The 20,890-nt window shown below is 35.3% G+C and overlaps 1 protein-coding gene across 1 annotated transcript; it reads left to right on the forward strand.

Annotated features, from left to right (window-relative positions):
• The first annotated feature begins 801 nt into the window (after window positions 1-801).
• LOC115918241 lies at window positions 802-4,151 on the forward strand. The gene is made up of 3 exons (XM_030989063.1): window positions 802-909; window positions 3,295-3,584; window positions 3,834-4,151. The coding sequence occupies exons 2-3, from the start codon at window positions 3,348-3,350 to the stop codon at window positions 4,023-4,025; spliced, it is 429 nt and encodes a 142-aa protein (XP_030844923.1). The 5' UTR covers window positions 802-909; window positions 3,295-3,347; the 3' UTR covers window positions 4,026-4,151.
• Window positions 4,152-20,890: the final 16,739 nt, after the last annotated feature.

The raw sequence follows: 20,890 nt of genomic DNA on the forward strand, positions 1-20,890 counted from the left end.
CGTTGTAATTTGACATGTGCTCCTTTTCTTTTCTAATAAGTGTCACCCTTTTCGATAAGTGTCCCCTTTTCCTCTCATCACGTGCTCCTAATTTCCAGCTACTAAGAGTAATATCACCCAAAGCACACTCGCATTTATAGATGTTATAATTATAGTACTTATCAAATGTCTTTTCAGTCTTCTGTTATGATAATTTAATAAACCCATAAAGATTGGGTTTTTCTTCTTTATAATTGATGTAATTTTTCGCACTGCGACCTCACAAATCTTATTTATAAAGATTTAAAAAAAATTGAAATCATCCCTGATAATGTAATTACAATATAGGGGGTATATACAAATGCTTTTTTTTTTGTTTATATATATTTTCGCTTTGAGATTTCCCTTTGTAGGTGCCCTATTTTTTTTCTCCAGAAAATGCCCTTTTTTGTTGGTGCCCCCCCCCCCCCCACTTTGGAAGTCGCTGCCTCTGTTTGCACTCAATTAGTCTCAATCTATTAAAGAAATCATTAAATAAAAAATTCTAAACCAAATTGTAACAAGTAATGTATATGAGCAGAAAGTAGATAACAAGGGCTGTTTGCTGCCACCTTGTGCCCACGATTTGAACAACTCTTCTAGCCGTTGGTTTCTAATTTCTACTCACTAAAAATGCTTCGCAAAATTCCAAAATATGTGAGGAAGAGGAAGGTTTTCAAAGGAGATCGATACCAGGTATTACAAAAGAGTAACATGAATGCTGGAGAGGTGCCAGAAGAACTAAGAGCTAATTCAGAGATCGAGGAAGCTTTCCATGAATAAGTGTTTGGACAGCCCTATTTTTGGCGCTGGTCCCACATGTGAAGATCCGCGTCATTAGTGGCCCACAACTTGCAGCTGCTTTGCAAAAGGCTCACGTGTGTCTGGAAGGTATGTACTTACTATCAAACAATATTTTTAGTTTGCAAACTGTAACTTTGAGATTGTATTGCATGCTCAAGGGGTGAATGGCTCAAAAAGCCAAATCAAATGATTAAGAATAGAGTAAAGGAGGGGGTAACCGACCATCACCAATTTTCGGCCGATCCGTTGGATGCATGGTAAAATCCCTTTAAAATACATTGCATGACAGCATATCATATATCCCACACATACCATACCATGCCAGAGTCACTGAAGAACCACATTTGCAATGGAAAATATATCTTAAAATATCACATTTTAGCGATGTAATCGGCGGTCCCGCTCCCCGAATCTGACAAATTAAGTATCTTACGCGTGTAAGGTATATGGGTACCATAAAATGAGCTTTAATTCAAGTATTTTTCAGATTTAGAGTCCGATTTTGTGTGAGTCGCAAGCTCAAAAGTATCTCATCGCATGTTTTTAATCAATGCAGCCGGATACCGCAGCGCACACACGATATCTCTGTTCAGTTCTGTTCAGTTCATTTATTTCAATCATAAAACCATAACATAATATATATACAAAAGTAACATGAAACAATCATAATCTTATAATATTGGAATTAAGAAATTGGAGACTAAAAAGGAAGTTTGAAAAACTTGTAAGTAAAATAGTCCCCTGACATAAATAATAAATAACGAGATTACATGGTTGTATACGTTACGACAATAATAACAATATATAAATAATATACTACACATTATAGATACACACACACACACACACGCACACACATGCATGGTACATTGCAAGAAAAAGAAAGAGTTAAGGGAAATAAGAAGAGACCAACTGTCTCTTCAATAGAACTTTAAAGGATGATATAGTTGTGCATAATGTTAGCTTATCAGTTAAATCATTCCAAATCCGGGGACCATTATGTCTAAAAGAGTAAAGCATTAACTGGGTAGAGACCTTTGGATAATGATATTTGATACAGGAACGAGTATTATACGAATGAACAGATTTATTAAGGATAAACATTTGACAAACTCTTTTAGGTACATAATTATTATAAACATTATACATCATAATAGCACTTTGAATTTTATGTATATCATAAATATTGAGTGTTCTAGACTCTATGTCTAATTCAGATTCCAATTTCTGATCACCGCGGAGGTAGTTTTCGGCACGGGAAGCTCTGGCTTGGGATACCTGCTACGGCCGCTAGGGCTATAGATCAGTGGGGAAACGCATGGCGCGCTTGCTTGCTTCCTATTGACTTTGTACATGCGGCCGAAAACTGCCTCGCTAGGCCGAAAACTACCTCCGAAACAGTGAAAATGGAAATGAATGTTGTCATGGCATTTCATGATTTTTTTTCAGGGATTCTTTCTTTGTTTAAATAATAAAAGTATTTGCTTAATGATTTGAACAAGAAATGATAATAAATAGGAAGTAAAGAGTCCAAAAAATAGGATTTTGTCTTAAGTGGCCGAAAAACCCCTCCTTTACTCTAGACTCTATGGTGAATTGAAGTGGGGGCATCGGAATGTATAAACATAAGGATGGGGTCTAAAGACTACTCCAGCAAAGCATAGAGAATAAGAGAGTCAATGCTATTGCGTATTGACCTTAAGCACTGCACTACGCGTTAATAGGTAGCATTTGCTCACATAAAGAGTCAATACACTCTCAATACACAAATGCACACAATCATGCCGATGTGACTAATCGGCATGATTGTGTGACTTTTGTGTATTGACTATTTATGTCGATGTGGCTGATCGGCAAGTTTGACAGTAGACTTACAATTTGAATTTTTAAATTATTCTTTCTCATATTGGTACGTTAAAAAATTGTATTTTACTGCTATTTAGGTGTCATCAATTGTCCCTAAAGTACTGATTTTGAGTGAAATTAGTTGAGTTTTGGGCGCTAGTTCAGAAGCCTACCCAAAATTTGACCCGTAACTCCGGCGTGGATACCCAAAGTCAAATAAATGTTCAATAAATGTCCAAATAAAGATCATGAATTACACGATGTTATGTTCATTACCCGTTTCGTGTCAATTTTCTTGTTATTTTTGGAGAATTTTGTGGAAAAACATTGATATTAGTACACTTTTTCACAGGTTTCACGTCAAACTGCTGCACAATACAAGTGCATACCGATGGTGGGTTGCGGGCGGGCGCACGCCTGTGTGAAGTTATCTACCGTAATGAGGATCCGAGACCCACCATCGGTATGCACTTGTATTGTGCAGCGGTTTGTCGTGAAATCTGTGAAAATGTGTATTTGTGTAATATACTACATGTATGTCATAACTAGCACTCTGTTATTATTTGGGGATTGTGCTTTTCAAAATATTTTCCCTGTTCCATAAAGTGTTTTGGATATCTTTTACAGGGCATCTCATTCCTCTGGAGAATTTGTCAAAGAGGAATGGATTGAACTGCGCCATGGTCCTTGGTTGCTTCATTTGCAAGAAGGAGAGGACATTCTCTTCATCAGAAAAAGAATGCGAAGGACGTGGAAAGTCTGCAGAAATAAACCGCAGAGCTACTCTGGCAGCAACGGAGGTTGGTTTGGCACGGGATAGCTTTTGCGACTTGCTGACCATCCTCGGAACAGCCCCACTAGTCGAAGCCCCTAGCTACAACAGGCACATAGCCACTTTATCTTCCTTATCCCAAGAGGTTAGTCACCAGCCTTGTGTTTTCTTCATTACATTATCTAAGCTGTACGTACATTTAATCAAAACATATTTTTATTTCTTAGTTATTGTCGATAGACAGTATAATACATGTACATCAATATCCCTTCTTGTCAAATCAAGGGATGCAAATTAATCAAATCTAAATATTTGTAATAGGGTCTAATAAGTAAGGGGCCTGAGGGAACTTGAAATTTACTTGTTATTTATTACAAACTCTTTTTTTTTGCAGACCAGTAAGGATCAGAAGAAGAAGGTGGCAGCATGCCTACGTCAAAGGGCCATGGACAAGGATCTGACCATCGGGGAAAATGATTATGTGGACGTGGCAGTGCCCTACCATGGAACATGGCATAGACGAGGTTACACATCGAATCATGGGGTGGGGGTAGTGATACCGATCGATACAGGGGAGATTGTTTGACACAGACGGTCTATCAAAATCATGTAAACAGTTTGAGTATAGAAAGAGTTGGGTCTTCAGTGTTCTCAGCCAGAGGGACCTTGATCGCCTTCAGAGACTCCAAAACTGAGTAGCAAGGCTTGTCTTTTCTGCTCCTCTCCGAACTCACATGCAACCTCTTTGACTTGAACTTCAGTGTACATGTTTATACAATGTTTTAGAACATTTCTGTGCTGCAACTCAGTTCCTTAGTTTTTATTGTACATGTTTATATATTTTTAACTTGCCTTTCATTTTAGTCATGTTTACATACACACTATATATGACATTTTAGTTATTTAGAGGAACTAGGGTGATATATATGTGGATATTTATTACACCTTAAGTAGTAGAATAAGTCCAAGTAATATGTGTTGCAATTATGAACTTGCCTTTCATTTGAGTTTTTATTGTACATGTTTATACAATGTTTTAGAACAATCCTGTTCTGCAACTCAGTGCCTTAGTTTTTATTGTACATGTTTATATATTTTTAACTTGCCTTTCATTTTAGTCATGTTTACGTACACACTGTATATGACATTTTAGTTATTTCTTTTTAACTTGCCGATTATTTAGAGGAACTAGGGTGATATATATGTGGGTATTTATTACATCTTAGTAGAATAAGTCCAAGTAATATGTGTTGCAATTACGAACTTGCCTTTCATTTTAGTTTGTAGTGTACATGTTTATGTGATATATTTTTTACTTGCCTTTTATTTTAGTTTTTAGCATATGTACATGCATACAACTTTTGATATAAACCAAATACATCCTGCCACTTTCATTCAATTCATTTTTTTAATAAGCGTCATGTTTGTATTGTAAGTTAACATTTAAGTTTCGATTTCTTAAAAATTCAATATATTATAGTCACCATTCTGTGTACTATAGAACACACTACAGCAACCATTCTGCTAACCATAGATCAAGACCCAAACTACCATTCTGAATATAATGCTATCAAAATGCTACAATTAAGCGTAACATTTTGTTGCATATTTTGAATGGTAGTGAATGGTAGATGAATGGTGGCTCTATGGTAAATGAATGGTGGCTCTATGGTAGATGAATGGTGGCTCTATGGTAGATGAATGGTGGCTCTATGGTAGATGAATGGTGGTTATATGGTAGATGAATGGTGGCTCTATGGTAGATGAATGGTGGCTCTATGGTAGATGAATGGTGGCTCTACGGTAGATGAATGGTGGCTCTATGGTAGATGAATGGTGGCTCTATGGTAGATGAATGGTGGCACTATGGTAGATGAATGGTGGCTCTATGGTAGATGAATGGTGGCTCTATGGTAGATGAATGGTGGCTCTATGGTAGATGAATGGTGGTTCTATGGTAGATGAATGGTGGCTCTATGGTAGATGAATGATGGCTCTATGGTAGATGAACGATGACTCTATGGTGGCTCTATGTATATGAATGGTGGCTCTATGGTAGAATATGTAGGTGTGGCCTAATTTGAATAAATGAATAAATTTGTCCCAATTATTTTAATTAGTTCTATGGTAAATGAATGGTAGACCTGTGGTAGATTTGCTATGGTGTTTGTATGGTAATCTATGGTAGATTTGCTATGGTGTTTGTATGGTGTACCATAGAGATTTTTTTTTGTAAGGGTGGTCGTTGTGCGTTTTGGGTTTACAGTTCATGAAAATAAAGGTTTATTTTTAGGGTTTTGGTATTTTTTTTGTATTATCCTCTATTCATCTAATCTCCGGAATGCTTCGTGCAGGCCAAATAATTCACATCTGAAACATAACAACCTTGAACATGTTTACACAAGACGGAGCTATTCATTCCGAATCCAATCCGACTAATTCATGGCCATGCGGGGGTAATGTAATTAATTTTCAATGCTTGTTGTTGGTTTAGTGTCAGTCAAGTATAGAAGCATTACTCTTTGTATCGCATCTCTGCTATTCAATCATCTACCCGAGTTCACCTGAAAAAAATCTCAGCTTCCAAACTTTATAAAGGTGATCGATGGTATCTCGCCCCCAAGTTTTGATTGTTATTGTCTTTCTTTGTCTCTTTATCTTTTTTTTCTTCTCTCTCTCCTTCTCTCTCTCTTTTTCTTTCATTCAATCTACCTATCATGATTCGTTATATTATAAGATGCTGCTTGAGATTTGACATAATTGTATTTGTTTCTTTCTTTTTCCTTATCTTTGATGTTTAAGTGTCATTGCTATTAAAAGTTATTTACACATTTGTATTATGAACTGTTTTTTGATTTCTTGTATATACATTGTCTAAATGCTTTAACAGACCTGCTGAAAAATAGCCTTATGGCTGATAGCGGGTGTTTTAACCGTGTTTAAAAAAATAAAACAAACACACAAAACAAGTCTCGGATCTGTCTCTTTGATGGGACTGGACTGTTAGAACTATTTACCTATGTCAGTCGTTAGACGTACGTACCAAATGCCAAAATTAATTCCACATCGCGTAGTACGTGTAATAGTGTACTGTATGGTTCAAAACCAAGTCAATGCGCTATTGTCCTTTTTAAGAAATTCATCCTCATTACCAAGTCCTTCGGAGAGGACTTAAAGCCGTAGGTTACCTTTGCACTTACTTACAAGAATACACAAGCTTTCTTAACAGTCGGGTTAAACAAGTAAACCAAACAACCTTCTACATCGTACTTTTTACAACAAAATGTTTTCTGATGTTATATTGAATTAATAAAGTATGTGATGAAAATATAGAGTATTTCCTTTTCGTCCAGATTACTGGTCTTAAATAACACAGCCTGCGCATAAGTTTATTACCCACTTTCGGGTTGATTGGTCGGTAGCTTCGCCAAATCAACGTTCATCAAATCAACGTTCGTCTGATGTGGAAGCCCCGCCCAACGATGAGTGTTCGTTGAGTAAAGGTAGACTGCATAGGTTTTCATTATCAGTTTCAAGGCTGCATTCGTCGGGCTTGGACTTATGTTTTTTGCATCTCTTCCTTATTCTCAATTTTGTGACGAACTGGAAATTTTCATCAGCTTTACTAATATACAAGGTAAGACACCTAACCTGCTTGATAAACGTCGCCGTACGTTTAGAGTACAGCGGCCCTTTTTTATTTCAGTAAGTAAAGAGTATATCTGTCTATTGTGATATATGTTTTCCATAAGTCTTATCTAGTCAGGTTAGCCTTCTGGTGCAAGACAATTCTCCTTCAACAACCTCATCATATAAATACAAAAAGTGCAAGGTATACTATGTTTATGTAATAATATATAATAGTAAACCAACTCTTAAACAATCAGTTCATAATTCGATACTAAATTACCTTTATTTGATTTCATGACACAAGTTTTTGATGAATCTCGTTTATATACGTCCATTACCATATTCTGAACTCTAAAATAAACCACTGTTTGAGTGTAACCCCCCAATTAGCCCTTCAAACCTGCCTTTTATGAATCAGTCACCAGTGCAGTCTGGTTTAACATCGACTCTTAGTCAAAGTCGGGTTTTAACTTTCTACACCATTTAGACTGCACCTAGTTAAAGTTTAAGCCTGGTCTGACTTTTGTTCAAAAATTGTTGGCGATGGCGATGGTGAAAATCTGCTGGCACCAGATTTAGAGAGACCTAAATTAGCCTCATGAAGAGGAAAATTCGGCAGTGAATGAAGGGGGAGGGACATTTTTCTACATATAGTTTCAATTCAAATAACGGTGAAGTTTCACAAACTTCACATGTTCTTAAAGAGAGTTCGGAAATTAGATTTCATTTAAATGAAAATAATTCCTGATTTGTATGTGTCTTTTGGAATAAACAACGTTACACTGACTATTTCTTGTAATGCTAATGAAAAGGACTTTTGACGCACTAGAAACAAAAATTGGTTATCCAATGATTTACATGATTGATGAATACGCCTTTTCCACTGAAGTCTGCTCTTCCCGACATGTGTCCTTGGGAATGAGTAATCGATAAATCGTGCAATAATATCTGTTAAAATCTTTGCCAATCAGTATTACCATTTTCAAATAAATGTTGCATTAGAGTGAAACATACCAGAATCCTTGACTTCAAATTCATGTATTTAAATCAAACTCTTTCCCTAAACTATAAGTATGCATTTTTTTTTTGTATCTAGTAAAATCGAAGATGAGAGATTACTTGTTAAAAACCCATTTTTAGATATTACACTGATATATTTCTTGGTATTTTAAAATGTGTATTTCTGTATCCTAAGTTCTTGAACCGAACAAAAAGAAATGTTTCCGTTTTACCTTGATGTAAAGAGAAGTGACTATCAAACTTGCAACTCTTAAGTCATTGAAACAAAAGCATTGAAATATTAGCATGTAAAGTGACTCACACACTCTGCCGTGTAGGCCTACCGTGTGCCACCGTGCGCAAAAATGTCTGCGGACGGTGGAGAACGGCAAGGGCACACAGTGGTTCGTTATCAAAGCGGGCAACACGTTAATAGGGCGTTGGCGCTTATTTACACCCGGTGGGACCCGGCGAAAGTTTTGGGCATGTTCAAAACTTTGGCCGGCTGGCACCGGCCGCAAGTAAGCGGCAAGAGGACGGTGTTGAACGGTATGAGGACGGTATGAATACGTTATGAAAACGGTCACACTGTATGAACACGTTCACAACACGCTCATAACCCGTTACATAACGGTGATGAAAAATGGAGAGCGGACTGACCGTTGCCGTTCAAATCGGGGTATTTATGGCAGTCGTGTCATGACGTCAGCAGTCCGGGGACTCGCTCACAGGACGCTCCGAGCGGTGAGGGGACGCTAAGTGACCGGTAGGTGGCTGCTACAAACCCGGTGCACACGTTCGAGACCCGGTATGGGCCCGGTATGGAAACGGCCAAAATTTTCAACAAAAGTCAATCTGGGCGGTGAAGATGGTAGAAGCACGTTCAACACCCGGTATGCGCCCGGTGAGAACGGTCAGAAGATGGCAACGAAACGGTGAAAATAATAATTTTATGAATTTTTTTTTGCGGCCGGGGACAAGTTCGCTCAAAACCCAACGTTCTGGACTCTGTTGTTTTTTTAATAGCGCGGCAGGTGGACGGTAGGCCTACACGGCAGAGTGTAAGAGCTCCATAAGAGACATGTTGATAATTGTTCACTGGAAGCCTTTCTTCAATCAATTTTGAAAGACACTATCGTCCGCATAGAGAAGTAAATTTGATGTAGAATCACACAAATAGGCATGTCCGTGATGTAGCTCATGCCACGAGTGTGGTGTAAAACAATCCACTAAGCATAAGTTAGAAGGCAGATGCTTATCACGCTTTCAAGTTGAATAAGCAATTAACATAGAATATCAACTCCGCTGTGTTTACTACACATCTGATCAGTTTGATTTATTTTGAGATTCAAGCTTCTTATTGACGTATCTTACACGATTAAGTTTTGTTAAGTAGTATGTTATTATATTCTATATGCATGTGTTGATGCATTTTTGTATTCAATTTTATATTTATTCTTGCATTAACTGTTTAAATTGTATTTAATTAGTTTTGTGTTTGCTTTAGTTATTATCAAGTTATTTGAATTATTTCAATAGGTTAATGGTAAACCTGTTCTATTGTGTTAGTTGCTTTTAAACTGTAACAAAATAACCAAAGGGCATTACCATGTACAAATTGCAATAAATGTGTCCACATAAGTTGTACTGATATCGGTATTAAATCGTATGATGATCCTGCCCAACATTTCTTTAATTGACAATGTTCAAAATGTATTTTAAGATAATTACTCTTTTCCTGATCTTAACTATGATTTCATAATTGATGTTCAAGGTGATACAAATGGCTGTAATCTCATACGTTTCATGGAAACAACAAATATGTCATGTATTGATTGTTTGAAAAGCAAAGGTCTTAAATTTGCACACTAAATATTCGTAGCCTCCTCCGTAATATAGATGAAATCAATCATTTTTTACAGAGTAATAAAAATCATATTCTAGCATTAAATGAAACTCTTTTGGATGAATCGGTTTTCGACAGTGAACTTGATATCGATCATTTTAAGCTTGTTCGTATAGATAGACACAGACACGGTGGTGGAGTGGCCGTGTATATTCATAGTTCGTTGTCTTTTGAAGTTATCAAACATGACATATCAAATTCCTTAAAAATTATAGCACTTCTGATTTTACCGAAATATTCAAATCCAATGATATATTTATTTGGTATAGACCGCAAAATAGCAATGTTCAATTATTTCAACAGTATGCACATTCATTATCAATCCTTGATAGTTTTAATTACTCTATTTATTGTTATCTGGGACACAAATTGTGATTTATTAAAAATAACAGGGTCCTCTGATTTAAAACGTCTGGATGAAACACATAACTTTTATCCACTGCAAGATATTAACAAAACATATTATACTAGGATTACAGCCAACTCAATGACACTCATTGATCATATGTTAACATACTCAACTGAGAAAATAAAAACAAACGGTGTTATACATGTTGGAATGAGTGATCATTCTTTAAGTTATTTAATATGAAAGTCGAAAAATAAAAACTCCTCCCGAGTAATTAATTATCAAAAATTATCTGGTATTAATACAGAATCTTATTAAGAAGATTTAGGTCATCAGCCATGGCATGAAATCCTTGATTGTACCTGTGTCAGTGAAGCAGTCAAAAAGTGATAAAGTTTTCTTATGGATGTTGTTATCACCATATGCCTATCAGAAGCAAGACAATTAGGAAAAAGAAATCCCCATGGATGAATTCAGATATTTTTAAATTGATCAGAGAAAGGGATAAATTAAAATAAAAAACTTGGAAAAATAAAGATGAGAAAAAGATGAAAGATTACAGAAAAATTAAGAAACAAAGTTATTTTTGAGATTAGGAAAGGAAAGAAGAAATATTACTCTAAACAATTATTAAAATTGAAAGTAAATGCTGAATGCACCTGGAAGGTGTTAAAATCTTTATCACCTTAAAATAATAGTGACACAAATATTTTCAAATCGATACCAAAAAAATTGTTCGAACAAAGTGAACATTTTAATGAATACTTTCCGAACGTTGGAATACTTTCAGCATCTAAAATTACAATCACACATAGATCTGTTTTTGATCAAGAGTGTCATAGAGTATTTGCATTTAATTTTGGAGTAATATCAGAACAAAAATTTTTGAAAGAATTTAAACCATTGAAAATAAATCTTCATGTGGAATTGACGGAATCTCTGCACAGCTTTTAAAGTTGTCGACTCCTGTTATAATTCCATCTTTTACATATTAAAGAAAGCGAGTGGTGGAGATGACTGGAAAAGAGATAAAAAACAGTAGTTATGTACGAAAGAGTCATGAACTACACAGGCTGACAGCAAGAAGTAAGACATTAAAGAGACTTTATTTTTAAAGGAAATAAACACTTAACTTGTATAATTATTAGGCTCTCATGCTTATAGAAAAGTGATCCATCATGGGAGGGGTACCATGATGCATTTTGACCTGGAATCGAAGTTGTATTGTTTGTTTTGTGTAAACAAACAAAATCCCTCCAAAATATTTATGTACTTCATTTTTCTCTGCAGTGTTATCATCTTCGGAAGTATGAATAATTTTGTAACGAACAATGTTTTCATTTGTTATGAATAGTAAAGATATTACAATATTATCATTAAACTGCCGTGGACTTGGAGAACGTTGTAAAAGAAAGGATCTATTTAATTTTTTGAAAAAGAAAGATGCAAATATATATTGTCTACAAGACACTCATTTTGTTTTTGAATGGGAAGAAAAAATATTAAAAGAGTGGGATGGAAGAGTTTCTTTCCATATAAAGCATCTAATGCAAAAGGAGTTGCAATATTATTTGACAAAAACACAAATTTTGTTATAAAAAGAGTAAAGAGTGATATTGATGAAAACTATGTAGCCCTTAGTATCCAGTTTGGTTTTCTAGAATTTTCACTGATTGTATTATATGGGCCAAATAGTGACTTCCCAGAATTGTTTAGTTGTATAGAAAACATACTAGAGTATGATGGTCCTCACAAAATTATTTGTGGTGATTGGAACCTGGTACGGTGTATGGAGTTAGATACTTTTAATTACCTTCGACTTAGTAACAAAAAAGCAAGGGAAAAGGTACTTGAGATAAAAAAAAAAAAAAAATGACTTTAATTTGGTTGATCCATGGCGTCAACTTCATCCTGATACAAAATCCTATACCTGGCGACAGCTTACACCATTGAAGCAAAGTAGGTTGGATTACTTTTTAATGTCTTCAGATATATTTTCCTTGGTTAGAAAATGTGAAATTGGTTTTGGCCATCGCACTGGTCATTCAGTGATCAGTTTAGACATTGTGTTAGATAAATGTCATAAGAGATTTACCTATTGGAAGTTTAATAACTCATTTTTAAAAAAAGTCTGAATTTGTTAATCTTATTAAGGCGAAGGTAAATAAAGTTTCCCTACAGTACCTTAATGTTGACTGTCTTGATGGTAAACAATTTGAACATGTTAGTAAAGAAGATCTGAAATGTAGAATTAATGACCAATTGTTTTTTGAAACTTTGTTCATGGAGTTGCGGGCAGTTACAATTATGTATGCAATTCGACAGAAAAAGATGGAAGAAAGTGTAGGAAAGGACCTTGAGACTGGGATAGTTAATTTAGAAAGATTGTTGAAACATAATACAAATACCAGAGCAAACTAGGAAAACAATAAACTATTAAGAGATGAATAGAAGCAATTCAGACATCAGAAGCTTGACATGGCAGCCAAAAGACTACGGCTTCAAACAATGCAATATGGGGAAAAAACATCAAAATATTTGTTTAGATCTAGAAAAACAAAGGATAGTGAAAAAAACGTTTGTAAAATTGATTGACGACAATGGTACAGTGTTGCAACAAGAAGAGGATATCTTGAAAGAGGTTGGGTTATATTATGAACGTGTGTATAAATATCACAGTCTCACAGAAGAAGAGAGTATTTCCTTAGAGAGAGAAATTTCTCATAGTGAAATTGAATATGCATTAAAGAATATGAAAAATAATAAAGCTCCTGGTAAGGATGGATTTACTGTGGAATTTTTCAAAGTTTTCTTTGAAGAATTAGGCATTTATATGATGCGTAGTATGAATTGTGCTTACACTTCTGGAAAATTATTTATCTCGCAAAATATTGGTTTAATAACATTACTTCCTAAAGGTGACAAAGTGAGACACATCAAAAATTGGAGACCAATTTCTTTGTTGAATGTTGTTTATAAAATACTATCTAGCTGTATGGCTAATAGACTAAAAAAAAAGGGTATTACCTCGCATTATACATGCTAATCAAACACGTTTTATGTCTGGACAATTTATTGGTGAAAATATTAGAATTTTATATAACATTATTGCTTATACTGAGAGAGAAAATGTTCCTGGAATGATCTTGTTAGTTGATTTTTGAAAAAGCATTCGATACTGTTTCTCACCACTTTTTGTATAAAACACTTTCCCTTTTTAAGTTTGGTGGTTCTTTTATAAAGTGGATAAAGATAATGCATAGTGATGCATACTCTAGTGTTATGGTTAATGGGCAAATAACATCGAAATTTCTTGTAGGAAGGGGATGTAGGCAAGGGGATCCGAATTCTCCATACTTGTTTTTGTTGTACGCCGAAATTCTAGGGATGTTAATTCGAAATTAACACTCTGTGAAATGAATTTCTGTCGGTTCAAAGGAATTTAAGATCCTTCAGTTTGCAGATGACACAATATTGTTTCTTGATGGCACAGCTGCTAGTTTCTGTAATGCACTACATATTTTGGACCTATTTGGAAATTGTAGTGGGCTGAAGATCAATATCCAAAAAACAAACGCAATTTGGATTGGGGCTTCAAAATGTAATGAAGATATAGAATTAGAAGGAATACAAGTGAATTTTGTATATAATGATTTTTTTTTTCGTTATCTTGGTGCTGACTCTCATGTTGTTATTGACAAAATACCAGATTATAACTATGATAGAATTTTTGACAAAGTAAAACGCCAGATGATTTCTTGGATTAAAAGGAACATTAAGGTTCTTGGAAGAGTTACAGTTGCTAAATCATTACTGTTACCACAGTTTAATCATCTTTTTATGGCAATCCCAGATCCTTCAGCTAAGTTAATGAAAACCATAAAAGTTAAGTTCTTTAACTTTATATGGAACAATAAGCCAGATAAAATTAGTAGGAAACAGGTTGTTGGTACATATGAAGAAGGGGGACTTAAAATGACAGATATTGAGTTTTTTAACATGTCACTAAAGTTAACATGGCTTCGAAGAATGGTTTTAGGAACATCTAATGATGTTAGTCATTTAATGCAATCGTTTTTAACAAAACCATTTATAGTAGGGTTTGGTGATGAATATTTTTCGGCATTGTCTCATGAAGTTAAATCTTGGTATGAAAAAGGCATCAGATGTATAAATGATTTGATTGATGATAAGGGAAAACTTCTGACTCGTGAGCAATGTGAACAAAAATTCTGCTTGAAACTAAATTATTTGTCTTATTATTCGGTAACTCAAGCTATAAAGTGTCGATATCAAATGCATATTGAAAAATGTGAAAAAAATGTAGTAGATCCTCTAATGCCGTCTCATATCAAAATATTAGTACATGACATAAAAGGTTGTCAATATATTTACAAAACTTTTCTCGGAAAAACAAACTGTGTTAACTCAATATGTCTGAAATGGGAACGACATTTAGATTATACCCCTGAATGTATAAGAATGCAGAAATATCATAGAATGATATTTCGTTTTACTCCAGATATTGGTTTAAGATATTTTCAGTTTAAGATAGTAAATAGGATTCTGTATTTGAACAAGTAACTGTATAAGATGAAAATAGTGAGTAACGATAAATGTTCGTTTTGTAAAAAAAAGAGCTGGAAGATATTGTACATTTCTTTTACAATTGTAAAATCAGTAAATCAATCTGGAATGAAACGGTGAAATGGATAAATGAAGGTTCTCGATTACAGATAGAGTTTAATTTAGAAAATGTAATTTTTGGTTTTGAAGACAAAAGAAACGATGCTTTACATTGCATGGTGACTTTGATTAGGCATAAACTATTTGTTCAAAAGCTTAATAACAAAATTCCAAATTTTAGTTCCTTGAAGAAGAAAATTATTCAATATTATGAAGACGAGAGATATATCCATTCTATATCTGGTATGTATAACAATTTTTTTTTACTAAATGGCAGGCACTTCAACATTTGTTTGTATGAACAACAAGGAGAACCACTACTAGATTGTGTTTATACTAACCAATTTAACACGGATAAAGTGATACCATTATTTAAATTAGGAAACGAAGAAGATCCTTCTAATTTTAGACCCATATTCATTTTGCCATCCGTCTCAAAAATTCTGGAAAGACTAGTATGCAATCAACTGAAATTATATATGAAAGAAAACAATATACTACGCGCCGAGCAACCAGGTTTTCAGGCAAAAGCATTCGACTCTAACATCTTTATTGAAAGTCACCGATGATTGGTTGCAAGCATTGGATGAAGGCCTTTATATATTGGTGCTTTGTATTTCGATCTGAAAAAGGAGTTTGACACTGTGGACGTTCAACTACTTGTTAACAAACTGCAGTGGTTTCGCTGATTTGGGCAACTAATTTGATCTAAAGGGGGCGCTAGAGCCCTAGAAGGGCCGGACTGGGTTGATTAATTGGACGATTAATAGTTTGACTTGGTATACACCAAAGTTAAATAGCATTAATTATGTGTCCAATAGTATGCCGGGAACGGGTAAACAACCCCTAGTTTTGAATTCTTGCATTAGATTAAAGTGTTCATTTCGATAAGTACTCTGGATATGAATTCCTGCATCAAGATGTACAGGTGTTCATTTCCGATACCACGTTAGACAATAGACTGTTTTTTTTCCGGGGACGCTACATTCTCGCGAAGAGATAGACTCCTCCAATTTTTGTCGGTGACTAGTTCAAATCACTCTTATCTATTATGCTTTGTCATTGGTTATAATTAATTAAAGGTATAACTCCTCTCTTAATTGGTCGGATGACCTAAGGGTAATTTTATATATCCCTTCTTGTAATTGGTTGGCTTCGTAAGGGTCCTCCTGGTTGGCTGGGTATATCGTGTGATATCTAAGCCTCTTCGGGTGCCGGAGTATTTAAATGCCATGTGCGGGATTTGTGGTAAGTTTATTTCATTCCGTTAGCATGTTTAGGATGTGCTGCTAGTTTACTGTCGATAGGGCCGCCCAGCCTGTGAGAGAAGCAGCTTATAATTAAAATGTTTCTAAACAAATTACTCTTCGTTTGTAACGATTGGAGCTTCGGCTGAGTTATATAATTAATAAAGTGGACTTCAACTGTATATCCAAGCTTCTTTTGTTTTCATTTATATTTGAACTTGTCGTCTCCAACCCATTAACTGTCCAGCATTGATGTTTCGAGGGAGACATTACCTTGGTTCGAAAGTTACTTGTATAACCGTAAAATGTGTACCTGTATTGATACTGATACATCAAATATTTTATATATAGATTATGGAATTCCTCAAGGGTACATACTTGGCCTTATTTGATTTACTTTTTATATATAGGATTTGGTGAAACAAGTACAAATTTGTAAATTGCATCTATATGCAGATAATACTGTGCTATATTTTTCTCATAAAAGTGTTGATATTGCTGAAAAATATTAACTTGGATTTACGTAAAATACATAGCTGGCTTTGTCGTAATAAGCTCAGTCTTAACGTTGACACAACCTTTTGTATGTTATTTTGAACTGGTGCAATGTTATCGAAATATAATATCGTAAATGTAAATATATGTGGTTAACGTATTTTTCAAAGTAATACTAGGAAATATCTTGGAATGCATCTTGATACCAAGTTTACCCCAAAAAAAAATACAAACATTTGTAATTTTTCAGCTCATCTTCGACATTTTATATCGGAATCCAATCTTAAGATGATATATATTTAAATTATTCTTCCACTTTTTCATTATGCAGATATTGCTTATGATTCAGCAAGCAAGAAACACACTGACCGCCTCAAAAACTTACCAAACAGGGCCGGTCGTATCATTTTGAAAATTAGTCCTCCAACCATGTTTCAAATAACGATATTCGTGTTTAATTACGGTGGGAAATCTTTCCATTTAAGACGACAATTGCATTTAAATATAATGGTCTATAACTTCCTGAACAATTTGGCTCCTCCTCATTTAGAGGAGTCTTTCAAAAACTGTAACTATCCATATTCTCTACGATCACAAGGAAATATTAAAATCCCAAAACCAAAGAGTAGATGCCGCCATAAAAATGTTGTGCATAAAGGCTCACGTGAGTACAATGACCTACCGTTAACTATTGAGCTATTCAACCGCATAAAAAAGGCAAAAATCTAAATTTAGGTAATCAGTTTTGCTCTGATCTGTAATGTCTTCTTATGAATGTTTATACTTTTGTCTGCCTTTAACCTGGTGGACCATGCGACTCTCTCACGCTGTTTAATCGCCTTTTCTACTAGATAACCTCTTCTCCTGGTTACAGTCGGACCTGAGCAATAGGTCGTCGATCGAGTAAGGTCCGCGTTGAGGGATTATTTTTACCAGACTTCCCGCATTTATGGGATTGTCCCGTATCTCGACCATTTGTCCACTTCCCGTATTGAACCTCCACGGGACTCAGTTCGTACCGAATTTGCTTAATAATTCTTGAACATGGAGTTATAAGCTGCAGACCTACAACACTGCACGAACAAGCAGAAAAGATTCTAATTTTGTGCTCTCTCACTTCGCTCGTTTGCTATTGTTTCAGAAAATGGAAATGAATATGGAATCATTTAACAGAGAATATTATTCTTAATCATGAAATAGATTAGAAGGTTACATTGATCATGACATTTTTATCGTCAGCTACCAAATTAAGGTACCCTTTTTTACACTAACTATCAAGAGTAGGGTCGTTTTTGTTAACCCATGACTGATTACTGCAACGCTTTACAACTATTAAACTGGTGTCAACTTTAATGCTGATGCCTAATCTTAAGTTTAATATACAATTATTGCAGTTTCTCAAATCTGATGATGAATAAAATGTGAGAAACCTAAAAAAAAATCAGTTCATAGATGCTGTAATCATATATGCCAGTCTCTCCTTACCCCCATAAAGCTATGACACCTTGTAACTTACATCGATTACACCATTTTCTGTTCATGTAGGATCTGTGGAATTGCCTCTGGTGAAGGAAAGACGCCCTCAAGCATGGGGCCCATACGAAAGCTAGTTGCAGCAATCGCTGTGATAGTGATTAGTGTTCGAACAGTCAGAGCAGGTAAGACCACCAAACCGTTTCCCCCTACTTACTGATAGCCACAATTAGCAAGACTTGGAATCATGGATCACGCCATCTTCGGCCTGCAGTACGTAGGAAATTTAGATCACGATATTTGATTAACAAAAAAGGCCGTTTTGTGGGCGGGTTGGGGGCATAAGTTACGCACTTAGCCTTTTTTAAAGGCTGACATTTCTACAGTTTACATACATAATATATAAATACCTATAGGGGGCAAAACCCCAATTTTGGGGGGTTTTGAGACATGGCGTGTTGTAAAAGGTTGGTTGGTCTCAACCTGTTCGGGGGACATCCGTGCACAATCTCTAAGTGGAAAACCTTTGCAATATGCTACTGGAAAAAATGGCCGCCATGTATAACTACTGTTGTACATTCTGGGGATTACCTTTTAACAGTACCTCATTTCCCCAGGTTTAAGGAGTCATATGAAAGACTGTTACATTTCCTACAAGATGATACCCCATTCAATAGGTTACGGAATGGTTTGCATAAAAAAATTGAGCCCAAAATATATATTTCTCCATATTTATTTGATTATGATGCGAACTCTCTTGAAACCTGCTGTGAAACTGTTCAACATCCTGGTTAATATCATATCCAAATTTCAAGTCTATTACTTTTCTAACTAAAAAGTAATAGCGCCCTAAAGTTGACACTTTGTTATGAGCCAAAATGGCAAATTTGGTTGCTAAGGACTATCTTCTCCTTAGCTACGATAACATAGTGACATGAAAACTAGAATATATCACGAAAAATCGCTATCACCAAGCAGATGACTACTTTGATAGGAAGTATGATGTCAAATGATGCATTTTCATCATATTTTAATGATAAATATCGCTTAGTTCCCGTTGCTATAGTAATATTATTCCTAGCAACCAATATATAATGTGTTTTCAGAGTCAAAATAGGATATGGGTCAAATAATACGTAAAATTAGACCTGTTCCAAGTGACAGACATAATTTGCCGTCTTAAACATGTTCACAGTGCATGGTGTAGTTTAGAACTTCCACCCTACCCCTCTCTCCACTGAAATGCTCCCCCTATCAACAATAATGTTGGGGTGGGGGCAGAATGTTTTTAAGGATATGATATGTGTTCAGAAATGATGCAGGCTATCTGTCAAGTAAAAGTGAGTACTAGGTCTGAATCATAAAGACAACGGATGGAGGGGTTCAGAATTTTCACCCTTTCCCCTTCTGTGACCTCTCCCCTCTCCTAGATCAAAAGTAGAGCAATTAGTGCGAAGATATATTAATAAAGTAAGTTGTAAACAAAAAAAGATTTTAAATAATCTTCACACAGCATTTTTAATCTCGTGGTAGACTAAAATGAAATTATCGGTAAGTGGTTTATACTTCTTGCCGCCCCGCCCCCCTCCATATTTTTCATCTCAAAACTTTGGCACAATCCAACAGCTACGAAGCTATTAGTAAAAAAAGAAAGACAGAAAATTGTGATACTGGAAAGTTTAGTTCAAAACTTGTACGCCTGTTATATTTGTTTTGCTAGCTTGAAAGTCATTAGAACCCGCAATTCAAATGCCACTTCCGTTTCTGTGACACGCCAATCCCCCTCATGATCCCATCCGATACGTTTACACACTCTCAAAATTAATGGGAGATACTGATGCAAAGCATCATTTATTCCAAAAGTACACTTAATTCAAAAATAGATCATGAAGAATCAAATGATACAGGGAGAATTTTGACATCACCCGCTCTTCCCCTCTAAATGTCGAAATCAATCCAGGTAATTTAGTCATAAATCAAGATCTATAATTTACAGTTTTGTGACAGAAACCGATTATCAAGACAGAATAATGAGAATTATATTAAAATAATAGACAGGATTTACACTGTGAAACATTTCAATGTACACACTTGGTAATGGGGTCATAACGTGCCCCCCTTCAGTGTGGCATGCCCATCCACCCTCCCCTAGTTGAAAATAATATGTAGATAAACTAGATATTAGTGCCAAGTACAAAGTAATTTTGAGAAATCAGTGTTAATCAATTTTGCCTAGATTGTTATGGGCAAGTATAATAATAAACTAGACTTTAATTCGTCACTTTGACGAATTAGGTGATACGTATGCTAATGGTTTACATAATAAAGAATAATAATAATAATAATAATTACAGTGCTTATATAGCGCCTAACACTTACTTTGTCAGAAGTCTCTAAGCGCTCTACAATAATGCAGCATAATTACCCTGGCTTTAGCAGTGCAGCTGTTACGCGCGCTGCGTTTCAAAGAATAAATTCCTACCAGGTACCCATTTACTTCACCTGGGTGGAGTGTGGCAAATGTAGATCAATGTCTTGCCAAAGGACATTAGTGCAGCGGCGGGACTCGAACCGCGGACCTTGTGATCGACAGTCCAGCGACGTATCCACTCGACCACAACACCTCTACAGAATGCATTACACGATATCATATTATTTCATGAAAT

Source organism: Strongylocentrotus purpuratus, unplaced genomic scaffold, assembly GCF_000002235.5.
Source record: "Strongylocentrotus purpuratus isolate Spur 01 unplaced genomic scaffold, Spur_5.0 spur5_scaffold_18, whole genome shotgun sequence".
Taxonomy (NCBI): Eukaryota; Metazoa; Echinodermata; class Echinoidea; order Camarodonta; family Strongylocentrotidae; genus Strongylocentrotus; species Strongylocentrotus purpuratus.

What these genes read in the sequence shown, in the direction of transcription:
- LOC115918241 (XM_030989063.1), top strand. Translation starts at nt 3,348, where the DNA reads ATGGTCCTTGGTTGCTTCATTTGCAAGAAGGAGAGGACATTCTCTTCA. An exon ending in TATCTTCCTTATCCCAAGAG is followed by an intron (nt 3,585 to 3,833) that starts GTTAGTCACCAG and finishes TTTTTTTTGCAG; the next exon opens with ACCAGTAAGGATCAGAAGAA.